Genomic DNA, 14,347 nt, shown 5'->3' on the forward strand with positions numbered 1-14,347 from the left:
CCAACAGGATCCCAGTAGAGTACCCAGTAGGGCTGTGCAATATTAAAGAAAAATGCAAAATGCTATACCTTTTTAAATAATGTGATATTCGATATACGATACGATATTGCTTTAAGTGTGTGAAATCAATTTACAAATGTAAAAATACATAAAAAGAACAAATCTAAAAACAACAAAGATACATACTGCTTGTGTGCACGCTTCAGGTGTGTCTGACAGCAGGCAGCACGAGGCCGCTAGTTGTTGTTTTCTACAACTTATTGCACTTCATTATTTTTAACATCAAGCAAGTCACGTAAGTAACTTTTAAGTAAATGTTTAGAAGTAGCCTATTATTAAAATAATAATCATTCAGATGTAGCATGCCATTTTGATATGCATATCGGGATATGTACATTTGCGATATTTTGCTCATTTTTTCAATATATTGTTCAGCCCCTGTATCCAGTACTGTATATTCTTCAAAATTCCTTGCATTCGGCAAAAAAAGGACATGCTGGTTGGGAAAAAACATGACCTTAAGTAAATCGTGTCAGTTCAAATGACGATGCTTACAGTAGAGTTAACATTGTGTTTGTGATTCAGTGATCCTGTACCTCAAGCAGCTCTGACACTACAGGAAGAACTTCGGGATTACAGATGTCAATGGAGTCATCCCGGTATATCTTCTTCTTGTATCGGATATTGCCTAAATGAAGAATAGCTGACAGCAGAGAGAAAATCCTGCAAGGGAAAACTGAACTGAGTGAGGGACACAAATGCATAATTAACAAATATAATCATCATCATACCTTTTTCATTATTTTTGTTTTTAAGTCACTTCTATAGACTTGTATTAATGCAAATGACTTTGATAGTTCACCACAAAAATGAAAAAAAAAATTACAATTTATTCAATCAACATAGATTTTGTACTGGTTACTCTTTTATACAAAATTACAATTAACGGCTACTAAAGCTTTCAAGTGTTTAAAACAACACAAAAGCATCATAAAAATACCTAAGAAGTCTATGCAACTTATTTGTGAACTTTGCGATAACTGTACTGATATTTAAGTTACTCACTAAAAATCTTCCCATGTAGTACAATGTGTTATCCATTGGCACTGCTGGGAACCTTACTTTAAAAAAGTAATTAGTTATAGTTACTCACTACTTGTTCCAAAAAGTAACTGAGTTAGTAACTAAATTACTCTATAATAAAAGTAACTCGTTACCAGGGAAAGTAACTATTTGCGTTACTGTAAAAAAAAAAAAGTTGCTATATGTCAAAGAATTTGTATTTTTTTTTAGCAGTTTTTACAAGTCATCTAAAATGAGTAGAACAGACAGGTGTTTGTACATAACTTTTGATATTTATTGCACGTCAACAGACAGCAAGAGTTTTATCCTGCACTCTTTGTAAGAAAAGTGTTTTTGGCCACTAGCTTTGTAGATGCGTGTCACACATTACATGTACACATTACATGCACGTTCTTGCCTTTGACTACAATTAATTTGAAGTAGTGCTTATATCTCCACCTTGAAAATGCTGTGTGAGCCAGGGGTGCGTTCGGATTGCATATTAAATCAATGCATAGTAATGCACCGCATTTAACGTTCAGTAACGTTAACGGCGTTGTAACGACGGGAAAAGTAATTAGTTAGATTACCCCGTTACTGAAAAAATTACGTCGTTACCTAACGCCGTTCTTTTAAACGCCTTATTCCAAACACTGTCCATTGGTTAACATTAATTCACCAAAACATTACCTCTCTCGCAAACTTTCATGAATGTGCAGTATTGACTTCAAAATCTTCAGCGAATAATTTATTTTTATTTATTTTTTATATCATGTGGCTTCAAGAGATTTGGAATGTAGCACATAAATCACTAAGCACTTTTCTGATGCATTATTTTCTGTGATTTTGTAGCTTGACAGCCCCAGTTCTCATTGACTTTAATTTATTTGTAAATGCAAAAAAAAAAAAAATCACCTTTTTATATAATCTATACGGAATAGAGAACCTTTTTTTATTTTACTATTTATTAATGACTATTCAGAGAATAAATATTTAATGAAGGCTTATAACTAATGAAGTCATAAAAACTGCATGCAATGTTTTCGTGTATGTGCATCAGGGGGCCAGTGTTTTGGACAAACTCACTGTTTACGTGTGGCGGGAAGGAAGCCCACCATCTCCATAGCCAGCTGCAAGCGCTCAAAGTCATGTTTAAGATCCTCCCCTTCAACTGTGAAACAATCCTGCTGGTGTCAACAAGAAGAGAAAGGTTACCACCACTTCAAACAATTAAACACCAGTTCACACCCCAGTCACAGTCTGAGGTTTCCCCATGGGTGGTTTGTGATGCAATCGTACAATTTAATGACTTAATTTAGTATCTCTACTTCAAAACGCTTATAAACACAATGTGCTATTAATGTTTCCAAAATGCTACATAATAAGCTAATGGTATGTTGCATTTCAGCTGCTTGTATGCATTCAAACACAAATGCGTACAGTAGAGCTGCTTTTTTGGCTTTTGGGGGGGCTTAAGTCTTGCCAACACTCCAGAGAGAAACTGTCAGGGTTTGGTTGATTGACTCAGCAACCATGTCATTATGAAGTTTGGTCAAAAAAGCAAGAGCCGCCACATTTTTCTGGTTGAAAATTAAAGCCCTGGTGAATGTCAGCATATGCATGTTCTGCCCATGCAGTGGAAAATTCAAAGTGATTTGCCTTTTACACACACATTGGAAATCTGGCACACCAGCAAAGGCAATAAGAAAAGTAGCAATTCATGACTTGATCCATTCCATCAAATGGAACAAGAAAAGCGTTTTCAGTGAAGCTGTGTTTGTGCACCGTCCTGCAAAGTAAAATCTGGATGAATCAATTTATGCTTCCATAAATCACAGCATGAATAATGATTTCCCATCTGCAAGATCTGTGGCTCCCAATGTACGGTTAGAAGCATACAGAATATATTGTGACCAAAACTATAGTGGCCAAGATAATGCTATCGTCTGATTAAGCCAGTAATGTTATTGCTGCCTTTTTTTTTTTTTACAGTATTGATTTATAATATAGGCTTTTATAGTGCTGCATCTCTAGTTAATAATTTCCAAAGCTGTAAGCTCATCGACAATAACTGCTCTTTCACTATAGTGGTGCAAAGAGTTGTGAAGGAGATCTGGAGGTAAGACTTCTGCCATCCACAGTGGTCGGCTCCAACAGGCAGCGCAACTGCTTCCTACTCACAACAACAGTCAAATTTACACACATGTCCTCCTCTTAATGAGAACGTGTCTCCTTCATCGCCTCGCTTCATTACTGATGTCAAAATTATAGCATACCAGAGCAGTGGAAAGGCAAACAGTGCTGAAACTCTATAAGCTTTATGGTTTAAACTCCGTCCTGCCGATTTATTTTTCCCATTTACATTTTCAGGGTAGGAAATGTAAAACAAAATTAAATTCCATGTTAAATGTTGTAACACTTCTCAACCAAAACAGACATGAGTGAACATACAGACATATTGTGCTTAGAGTTTGAAGTAATATGACACGGATGCAACAAAATAGTTCTTACCAGACGCTTCATGTTTCTTGTGCACTTTAAGACCACTTACCTCCTGATTGCTGTTTATTTAAACAATCATTCATGATAATGTTCGCTGTGAACTGGAACATGGCACAGGAAATCCAAAACCGGGCATAAACAGCAGGGGTCTCAAACTCAAAAAACTTTTTTTCTCAGCAAATGTTTGCAAGTATTTTTAGAATAATGATTTTTAACTATATACTGTACTAGACATGTCAATAACAACATTTGTCTAATTAATAACATGTCATGCCAATTAATTAATTTAGTTAATAATTAATTGCATATAAAAATGAATGAAGAAAGTAATTCAGTAATTCAACGACTCATCATGGCAATTGAGTAAAGCATTACAAAAAGTGTTTATAGAATTATGAATATATTGTTTATGCTTTTCAGGTTTAGTGGCCTCATGATGCCAATGACTAAAATAAATAGTGATCAATTTGCATGATATTAGTAATTAAAACAATTACATACATCAAAAAGAGAGGCTAAACTTAAGATGTACCACTTCAACTGTGTAAATAAGTGTGTTTATTATAACACAAGCTAGTGTTGTCGGACAGTTAGGGGCCATATCCAGGGGTCGACAGGTTGAGACCCCTGATAGAGAGCATGAAGACACCGAGCTAAAAAGGAGATACAACCATACCAAAAATAACGAACATGCCAACATACCCATGTTGATTTGGTCATTGGTTTTGTGTGAGCTGATTCCGTCTAGAGGGTTAAAGTTTATCTCCAGAATAATCGAGTTTAAAATATGTGGCTTTGCATGAATCCAATTGCATGAAAAACTAAATGTTTACAGCACTAAACAATCAGATCTCAATCAGAAGTCTAGTCACGCCATCACATAGGGAGCAGGAAATTCACTATTAAAATGTGAATTTAAATGGAGATTGCCATTTACTTTAGGAAAAGTTTTATTTCATCCTTCAAGTTTTCTAAAACAAAAGAAAATTATGCTGAACATGAATTAACTTGACAGTTTAATGGAAAAGAAGAAAGTGAAGTTTATATTTTTGTTAAAAGCATTGTCACAATCTTCACTATAAAATATTTGGTATTTAATGTCTAAACCGCCCATTCAAAGTGGGACATTTATTCTATGAATGTTGGGTTGAAGGCAAATTTGCAAACGGTGAAGTCCTATTAAAGGAAGAGATGACAATGTGGTCCATCTACACCAAGTATTTGTTCAAAATATGTCACAGATGCTGCTGATGGAACTAGCAATAGTGCCATAAGATACCAGTATTCTGTACAAAGCAACATTTGACCAAATAGATTTGTGCATTAAGTATTGAAGTGTACATGCAAGTTAATATATCTGCCACTGTATCTATGCAGTGTTTCTTTGTTTTTAATTTTATTACTTCGTTACTTTTCATCTTTTCACTTAACCAGCGTTTACTGTACGAGCATGTTTGGAAAGCTACGTATATGTTTTATGTTTAAATGTAGTTTACTTATAATTAATTTTACCATTAACTCATTTGATTTAACCATTTTTTTTTAATTATTCAAAAGCAATTTTCTGCTATTTGTACTGACTATGCAACTACAAAAATGTAGTGACAATACTATTATTGAACCCACTGGAGTCTAAGATCTCAAGTTTACATTTGTAGCACCCTTCCAATGGAAATAAAGCCTGTTTGTACTGTTGTTTATCATCACTCTCCAACCAGCTGTAGTGTTTACTTGCCAACAGAGATCGGTCCAAGATGCCCAGAGTTCAAACTATTTATAGAAGCAGAAGAATTGTATGACGCCAGATCAGGGAACACCTCAAAAACACAATGACCAAACAATACGCACAGCCCAAGAGAAAGCCAGTGAGTTGCAGTGAGCACACTAATTACATCCTGAGCCATACACACACGCACACACACAAATACAGAGGATGGGAGAGGAAAAGCTATGGAGAGTGATTTGTGGAGGCAGTGACTTGTCTCTGTACAGCGATGACACATTATTTCAATACTGACCGGTTCATTCTCATAGTAATTTTCCCAGTGCAGCCTGTGAGGTTTCTTTGTCATCTGGAAGTAAGGTAGATGGGATTAGAGCAACGTTCCACACAATGTCTGTTAAACACATGCAGTTTTTAAATGGGAGAACAAAAGCATTACAGAATGTAGCCACATGCTCTGGGTTAGAAACACAAAGGCTATGGATGGGAATTGGATACTAGCATACTACTCATATTTTTTTTATTTTTTTACTATAATGTGCACAAAATGACATGTAATACTCAGAACACCTACATTTTCTAAAAGATACAGAGTACAGTGTGAGATATCCCACAATGCAATGGACTGGTCATTCAATATTATTATTAACTCTATTTTAATGTCTCTTAACTTATGTTACTGGACCTTCAAAAGCTGACATTTCTGCAAAACAGAATGAAAAAGAAACTTTATTTTAGAGACATTAATTGCATTATGACTTCACTGTTGCATTTTTAATGCAGTGAGTGTGTTCCAATTTAGCATACCATGGTTTGAAACATTTATTGTTGCACACTACAAACTGTTTTACATGGTTAGATTTAAAATGTTATATATATATATATTCTGTAAATACTGAAGAGTATGGTGCAAGCAATATGCTAGTAATCCATTCCTACAGGGCAAAAGCACAAAATGTACACCAAATCGATTATGATCTGTGATTGCACACACTGAAATGACTGATATATGATATGATTCTGTATAATTAATAATTGAATAAATGCTGTAACACATTGTTTGTTGTTTCTAATGCACTAATAATGAATTGAATCTTACTGTGGAACGTTAGCAAAAACCTAATAACATTTAGTATTTGCTCTTGTCAAACAAGTAAAAAAAAAAGAAAGATTTTTAAAAATTTACTTAAGGTAAGATTAAATCTGCAAGCCACAGACAAAACTTGGCATATATTCCTGTGAATGTTTATTTATAGTTTTTTTTGTTAATTCTCCACATTTTTGAGGCCTTAAAACATTAGAGATGGAAGTAAAGAAAGAGCAATTATAATGGTACTTGGAAAAAATTACAAGAATTCACACCTCTAAAGTTTCTTCCTTAAGTTTCGTATGTAGTCCTAACTTGATATTTCTGTTGTTCCTGCTGAATATGTAACTGTACAGAGGAGATTGTGTGTACAGCCAACAGCCAGATGGACACACAAGATCAAGGACAAAAAGAGAGACTCTTGGCTGGAGAGATCCTCTGTATGTAAAACCCCAAGACCTCTGCTAGCGACTGTCAAATGCTAGTCAAAATTACTGAGAAGCAATGGGCCATAATGACTGTCTTGTCAACTAAGGCTGCAACCAACGATTATTTTAATGATCGATTAATCTAACGATTATTGGGTTGATTAATCAACTAATCATAGATTATTTTGCTGATTAATCAGTAGAAATGTATTGATTATTCAGCTTTTGCAATTAGTTAAAATATTGAGTTATATATATTCTAATAAAAGGTAAATCACTTCAGGTTTTGAAAGTCATATGTAATTAGTTATACTTAATACAAATAAATATATTTGGCACACAAAATGAGATGGCAGAGACACTCTTATTCAACCATTTAACCATTTAATTACCTTAAATATAATTTTTGTGGGTCATATGGATAAGAAACAAAATAAATGTCGAGTGATAAGACATTTTATTTTTTGGATAATCTAATATTCACAACATATCTCTCTTAAAACACCTTATAGAGTTATGATAATCAAAACAGTCCTGAGCTGGATCAAGCTTTGATCTCTGCAAACCAAACTATACCTTTAAAAAAAGGTGTGCAGGTTCAGGGACAGGTCACAGGAATCGCACCGTCTGACACAGAATCATTGCTGAAAGTTGACGCGTCTTCATGGAAGATGCCAGCAAGTGTAGAGCCAAACTTGACCGCAGCAGAGAAAATGAGGTACAGCTCGCTCGGAGAATTCAATGTCAGTTCTATATGCTGTAAAACTTCAACTTATATTAATAATATTTGTTTCAATTACTGAATGAAGCCTGCTATATTTGGGACAACAGTAGCGACCTTAAATTGCTTGCACAAAACTCTTGATCAGCACTCAAAATTTGTTTGTTCATTTAAACTGTTATGCGCAGAGAACGTGAGGGTGAGAGAGCGTGAGGTCTGCAGTCTTGGCCGTTAGTTGATTTCCTTGTTTCTGTGTAGGTAGTACGTTGTCATATATAGTATGTTTAAACTTAAATAGACTACCTATACAAATAGTTATGTCTCTTTGTATTATTTTGTCCTGTTATTGACATAATGCGGTGTCATTGACAACATTCAAACAGATATTCGAATAGTTTGAATATTCGTGTTTTTTTTAGAGGGAATATTCGAACATAATTTTTGAGCTGTGTTTGCTCTGAAGTGCTGTCTTCTGAATTTCATCGGGAGATCTGAATTACAGTCTCGCGCAACAGTGCCACACTGGCCAAACTGCATTATTGCAGGCTATTACATCAGATCATATGACTTTAACGACTACTCAACAACAAAAATATATGTCAACAATTTTTTATTGTCGACACTGTCGATAATGTCAACTAATCGTTTCAGCTCTATTGTCAACCAAAGACCGGTGAGTGGTTTTGATATTTTTAGCGTTTGACATAAAATCTAGCCAATCAGACTGAAGGTTGGCGTTTTGAGAAAGCTCTTCAAATTTTGTTCACAATGTAAGACACACAAACACAAATGTATTAGACAAATGAAAACGTAACATCTATTAGCACATGCAATGTTAATATTCCTAAAAGGGGTCATATGATATTGCTAAAAATAACATAATTCTGTGTATTTGGTGTAATGAAATGTGTTCATGCGGTTTAAGTAAAAAAAAACATTATTTTCCACATACTGTACATTATTGTTTCTCGTCTATGCCCCGCCTTCTGAAACGCATCATTTTCTATAAAGCTCATCGTACTGAAAAGCGAGGTGTACTCATTGTATTCTCGCTTTCACAACGAAAGGCGGCAGCAACAACGAGAATAAAAGTTAAACCTTTTTTTTCTTTGTGTGAAGATTTGGGCGGCGTTATGTAAATCTTCCCACATCGTGACGTAGACATGGGGAGGTGTGTTTAAACGAGGCGTTTTGGGGGTGTGGACAAGTCTAAACTTGTTCTCTTAAAAATTCTCTTTGGGTTTGAGACTTTAGTCTTTGCAACTTTAGGGATCTAATCTATTCACAAACAGCTTGTAACACTCCAAAGAGAAAGGAAAACTTGAAATTACATCATATGACCCCTTTAACATTTCATATAACAAAACGCATACAAAGGACTGGACGGCTGCACGCAACAGCTTTCCACACAGAAACAAAAGCACGAGGCAGGTGTGTGTTATGGAAATTAGGGGCATGTTAGGAGCACAGGGCTGCTTTCTGTGGGGGGATTAGGTTTTAAAGCTTCTCTGTGTGCGAGACCACTGGGCCAGCTGAAAGGAATGAACTGTGGAATGTGTTTCCTCCATTTTTCCCTCCTTCCTGTTTGCCCAGTGATAGTGAATCCGTCAATGGGTCTGTTACGGCCTCAGAGAGCAGCTGCTTGACACGCACTCATGACAAAAACTGACTCCACAAGAGCACACCACAAAAAACTGCTGTGGTCCAGTTTTCTTAACAAAGCTTTGTTGATTTTTAACCGCAGACGCAGTTCGCCATGGTCCTGACTAGGGTACAGGTACTGATGATAACTGTGGTATTTAAAAAAAATCATACAAATACACTCTTTTGAAGTAAGTAGTGGTACTGCACCTTAATAATGGTTGACACCAGTTGATGAAAAAGATGACGACATTGTAGTGTGTAGCTATTACTGTCACCCAGTGGTGGAATGTAACAAAGTATTTGTACTTCGTTACTGTACTTAAGTAAATTTTTACGTATCTATACTTTACTTTAAAATATACTTTAAAATAATGCATACTTATACTTTTACTCAAGTAGATTTTTCAGCAATTATCTGTACTTTGTACTCCACCACATTATTAAAATGCATGTAGTTACATCCTTCCGAATCTTGCATAAAAAAAATTTTGGTCGACTGACGTTTTGGCGTTGCTGGCCAATGCACGTTGAAACAAATCGGAGATCTGATTGGTCAAAGAACTCACGCACTCAGCGCGCGTTTTGAAACAACACAAGCGGAACTGATGTAAATCGAAGAAAAGGACACGGTGGACACCAAATATCAAACATGGACGAAGAGCCAACAACGTCGACTGAGCTTGAGCCTGTGCCCTGCAGCTCTGATTCTGAGAGACATCCCTGGCCTTATTTAAGCAAGTTATTTGAATTTAAAGGTTCAAAGAATGACTCCTGGCGTTTTCAATGTGTCAAGTGCCTACCTTGATGCAAAGAACTGTTGGCGTTTAAAAACTCCCCTTCAAATTTGAAGAAACATATAGAGGTAAGACATGAAATGCTATTTATTAATATTTAAGTTACAAACTTGCTATGACATGGTGCTATGACTGTAATAGAAAAACGGATGTCAACATAAAAATATCACTCCAGTATAATATTTGTTTGACGTAAGTTAGTGGTACCCTAACAGGGCAACTTTTTTAGCTGGTTATTAGCACAGCAGGGACGATAGCTTGCTAGTACGATACATTTTTGGAGATGAGCAAACTACTGCTATATCTGTACATTCGTATTTGGCTAAAATAGCTGTTTGTTTTGACTATGAAAAAATGTTCAAACTTTTTATACGGCGTCGGCCCCTAGCTTCTTTACCATTCAACATTGGGTATTTAGTTGACATTCACAAGTAAGCATGCAGGCAAAACTATATCTTGGTTTGATTTGATTGTGAACAATTTTGCACTATGACAGTTGTTTTTCGTCAATATCATGACATTTTTTAGAATTTGCAAACATATATATACATATATATATATATGTACAGGCCAAAAGTTTGGACACATTACTATTTTTAATGTTTTTGACAGAAGTTTCTTCTGCTCATCAATCGTAACATCTGCCTTTATATTGACTTAATTGTTTTTCACATAGGTTCTGTTTTTTTGTCCTGTTAATGTTAGGTTGATCAGAGTTCTAAATAGCAATATTGCTTGCATGTTTTAAGAGAAGCACTCACCCTTGTCAAATTTTGTTTGGTGCTTATTTTTTTCTCATTCTAATGTGTTACACATTATTAGCCTAATGCTTTTGGATTTTCTGTAATCAATGGAGTAGAAGCCTCAAATGCAGTTTTAGCTACGTTTTCCCCATGCAGGCCAAGGTAAAGGACTAAAGCAACTGTTGTTGAGCAGAATAAACTGGTCATACAAATTTGATTAAAGTGTTCAGAATAACACTCACCTGTGTACTTTTGAGTTTTTTTACTGCTCTTAATAGTATAGTAAAAATAAAATAAATTGTATGTCATAATTGGCTAAGCTTAATTATTATTTAATGAGTAATAAGTAAAAAAACAGATTTTTACAGTGTCAGTATTGCACCACAACTCTTTCCAGTACACAATAGATATTGTTTGTGATTGTTACAATTGAACAGCCCAGACATTGAGACAACTGATTGTACTTTTACTTAAAAAAATACTTTAAAGTAAATTTAAAAGTATGTGCTTATGACTTTTACTTAAGTAAGATGTTGATGTAGTAATTATACTTTTACTTAAGTATATATTTTGCAGGGTAGTTGTACTTTTACTTAAAGAGCATATTGCAGGTTAAAAAAAAATCTAAATTAATATTTAACCGTGTATGAAAATACCATATAAAAAGATAATGCAGGATTTAAAATGGTTTAAAATGACATAAGGACACCAATTTAGTAGATCAAGTGAGCGTTTCTTTGACTGCTCGTAAAAAACGCTTTTTTTTTCCAACATCGCGTCATTTTACGTCACAAGAGGGAGATGTGTGCTGCTGTGCTCTGCCGCTGCTTAGTGCAGAGTAGGTTGGTATTCAGTAAGAGCGGTCGTGAGTCAGTGTGTTTTCAGTAGGTTTTGTATTTCAATTTATCATCGTCATGGTAAATTATTGTGTTTGTGGAGCTTGCAAAAACTCCAGCCTGTCAGGACATTGAGTCCACCGGTTTCCTAACAAGAAAAAGGACAGTGCTATCTTTCGTGCCTGGGTGCGGTTTGTGCAGGTGAAGAGACGGGATTTCTCTTCCGCTTCGGCTTCGGAAAACGCGGTCGTGTGTAGCGTTCACTTCAGATCGGAGGATTATCGTCCAGGCGATATGATGGAGTTCAACATGGGATACCGAAGTAAGAACCGAGTGAGACTCAGAGCTGGTGCGGTTCCTTCAGTGCACGTAGCTTCGGGTTCTCCCGCCGGCAGGAAACACGGTGGTCACGGATCAGTCAGAGATGCAGCTCGATGAAAACGTGAACTGTGCAACGTAAGTCTTTTTTTTTTTTTTTTTTTTTACATTTACTAACTAACAAATCAGGCAACATAATGATTTAAATAATGAGAAGCAACGTGGCGTGTATAAGTTGTTGTAAAGTACCGCAGCTAGCTGGTTAGGCATAATAACTAATGCTAGTTGCTAGCACAGCTAATTCGTAATTTGTCATGTTTGTTTATAAGGATTTAGCAGAAATTGCAAGTAATGAAGTGGGAGATACATCTTTAGCCAGTGCTGCAGTGTTTGTTGCTGACGCAGAGCAAGAGCCTTTCTCTCCACTGGCCCCTCAATCATCTGTGCATCACTTTGGCTCACAGTGTGACCTCAGACCTTCACATCGTTCATCAGGTGGATTAACATTTTACATTAAATATAATGTGCAATGAATTAACTATCCAGTGTCCACAGATCAGCAACTTTAATAACTAGCCTACTAACGTTACAATATTACATTTCATTTTTTCCAAGAAGCTGTTTTCTTTTATTTGCTTCTAAGAAGAGTCAAGTTACATTATAGCTCCATCATTGCTCAAAGTAAAAAAATATATTTATGATGTATCATATACATGCTGTTTCACAATTGTATAACTGGACCTATTTTTATTCTAGCTGTCCAGGCACAGCCCAAGATGGTCAGTGTGGGGACTCAGACAGAAAGGTTTGAGAAATCAACGTCAACTCCACTGCCCAGTCCTGTGCATACCGATGATGAGTCATCCTCTGTTTTCATGGACAAACCTGGTGATATGTCATGGATCCCAGAGGGGAAATGACAAGTGATTCATCTGATGAGGAACCACAGCAGGAATCTCACCCTGACCTCAAGTAAGACTTATTTTTCTTTTAAGTTTTTATATGATCAAATTGTGTCAAGTCAAAAATAATGTTTTTCTTTTTTTTTTTTCAGTGCTGCTGATAAGTTCATTTTGTGCCAAAGCCAGTTGATGTCTCTCTTTGCCATTTGCCCAGCCTGTTGTGGGGAAACCCAAGGCAATGTTGAGAAGCAGGAGGGAACTTTTGTAAAAATAAAGCAAGTAAGAAACTATTTGTGTTTTCTGGTAGAAAATGATGTAGTAATATAACGTGTATAGATTGTTTTAATCATTATACTTTGTTGTTTGTATGTTATAGTCATTTTCTGCCTTTCACATACATCTCTTAGGTCTGTGCAGCATGTGGGTATCAGCGTTTTTGGCAGAACCAGCCAATGCTGCATCGAAATATGCCAGCCTGCAACCTATTACTGAGTGGGGCCATCCACTTTTCAGGTTGCATGGCTACCCAGACAATCAGGATGTTGAAGCTGTTTGGGCTTCAGAGCATCACTGCCAGCACCTTCTTTCGCCATCAGCGCTTGTACACGATTCCAACCATCGTGCAGGCGTGGCAGAATGAGCAGGCAGGGATCATCAGAGATCTGAAAGAGATGAGGGGTGGACTGATCCTGTCTGGTGACTGCAGGTAGCACACTTCAGCTTATATCATTAAAGTGGAAAACAAGTCTAAACTGGATAATATAGTTTAATGTATTAGTTTTTGTGCTTAACCATATGAATTAAACTGTTTTTGACATTCATAGGTCAGATTCTCCTGGCCATTGTGCAAAATATGGCACATACTCTTTGATTGAGGACAGAATCAACAAGGTTTTAGATCTTCAACTTGTCCAGGTAAGTTAATATTATCAAACACACATATCACCTGTTTAATGTTACACAGTGAGATGACAAAATATTTTTTACAGAGCTCCGAGGTCCCAAGTAGCAGCTGGTGTGAGTTAGAGGGCCTAAAGCGCAGCATAAGTTTTCTGACCTCGCAACATATGCAAGTGTCAGCCCTGATCATAGACAGAAATCGGCAGGTAAAGAAATGCACATGAATCTTGCCCCTGACTCTATTTACAGCTAAAATCAAATGTTCTTGTAATCGATGTGTTTTTTCAAACATTTCAGGTTGCCAAGTGGGTGCGGGAGGAGTTGTGTCCCAAAGGAACAAGCCATTTCTTTGACATCTGGCATATTGGAAAAAGTATGTATCTTGATGAAGGTAGTTTTGTTTATATTGTCTATAATTACATTTTCCTTTTTAACATTTTGTGTTTCTGTTGTGAAACAGGTCTAGGGAAAGCATTGGATGCTGCTGCAAAGGAGAGGGAGTGTGAAGAACTGAAGCTGTGGAGGCCAGCTGTTATTAACCACCTCTACTGGACTGCCGCTTCCACTCCTAATGGAGATGCAGATGTGATGGAGGCCAAGTGGAAAAGCATGGTCAACCACGTTCAGGACATCCACGAACATGGCACTCCTACGTTTCCCTGCTGTGCACATCCACCTCTGGAGGGC

At 36.3% G+C, this 14,347-nt stretch overlaps 1 protein-coding gene across 7 annotated transcripts in view; it reads right to left on the reverse strand.

Annotated features, from left to right (window-relative positions):
• LOC132109967 (unconventional myosin-IXAa-like) overlaps nucleotides 1–14,347 on the reverse strand; it is a 136,842-nt gene that overhangs the window by 38,817 nt on the left and 83,678 nt on the right. For 4 of the 7 annotated variants that reach the window (XM_059516503.1, XM_059516512.1, XM_059516468.1 and 1 more), the window contains exons 6-8: nucleotides 5,583–5,636; nucleotides 2,149–2,249; nucleotides 597–723 (exon numbers count right to left, since the gene is read on the reverse strand). In XM_059516503.1, the coding sequence (XP_059372486.1) occupies nucleotides 597–723; nucleotides 2,149–2,249; nucleotides 5,583–5,636 (282 nt within the window). The remainder of the gene's footprint in view (nucleotides 1–596; nucleotides 724–2,148; nucleotides 2,250–5,582; nucleotides 5,637–14,347) is intronic. The other 3 variants (XM_059516477.1, XM_059516493.1, XM_059516485.1) reach the window with 3 other exon arrangements.

This window comes from Carassius carassius, chromosome 2 (genome assembly GCF_963082965.1).
Source record: "Carassius carassius chromosome 2, fCarCar2.1, whole genome shotgun sequence".
NCBI classification, from domain to species: Eukaryota; Metazoa; Chordata; class Actinopteri; order Cypriniformes; family Cyprinidae; genus Carassius; species Carassius carassius.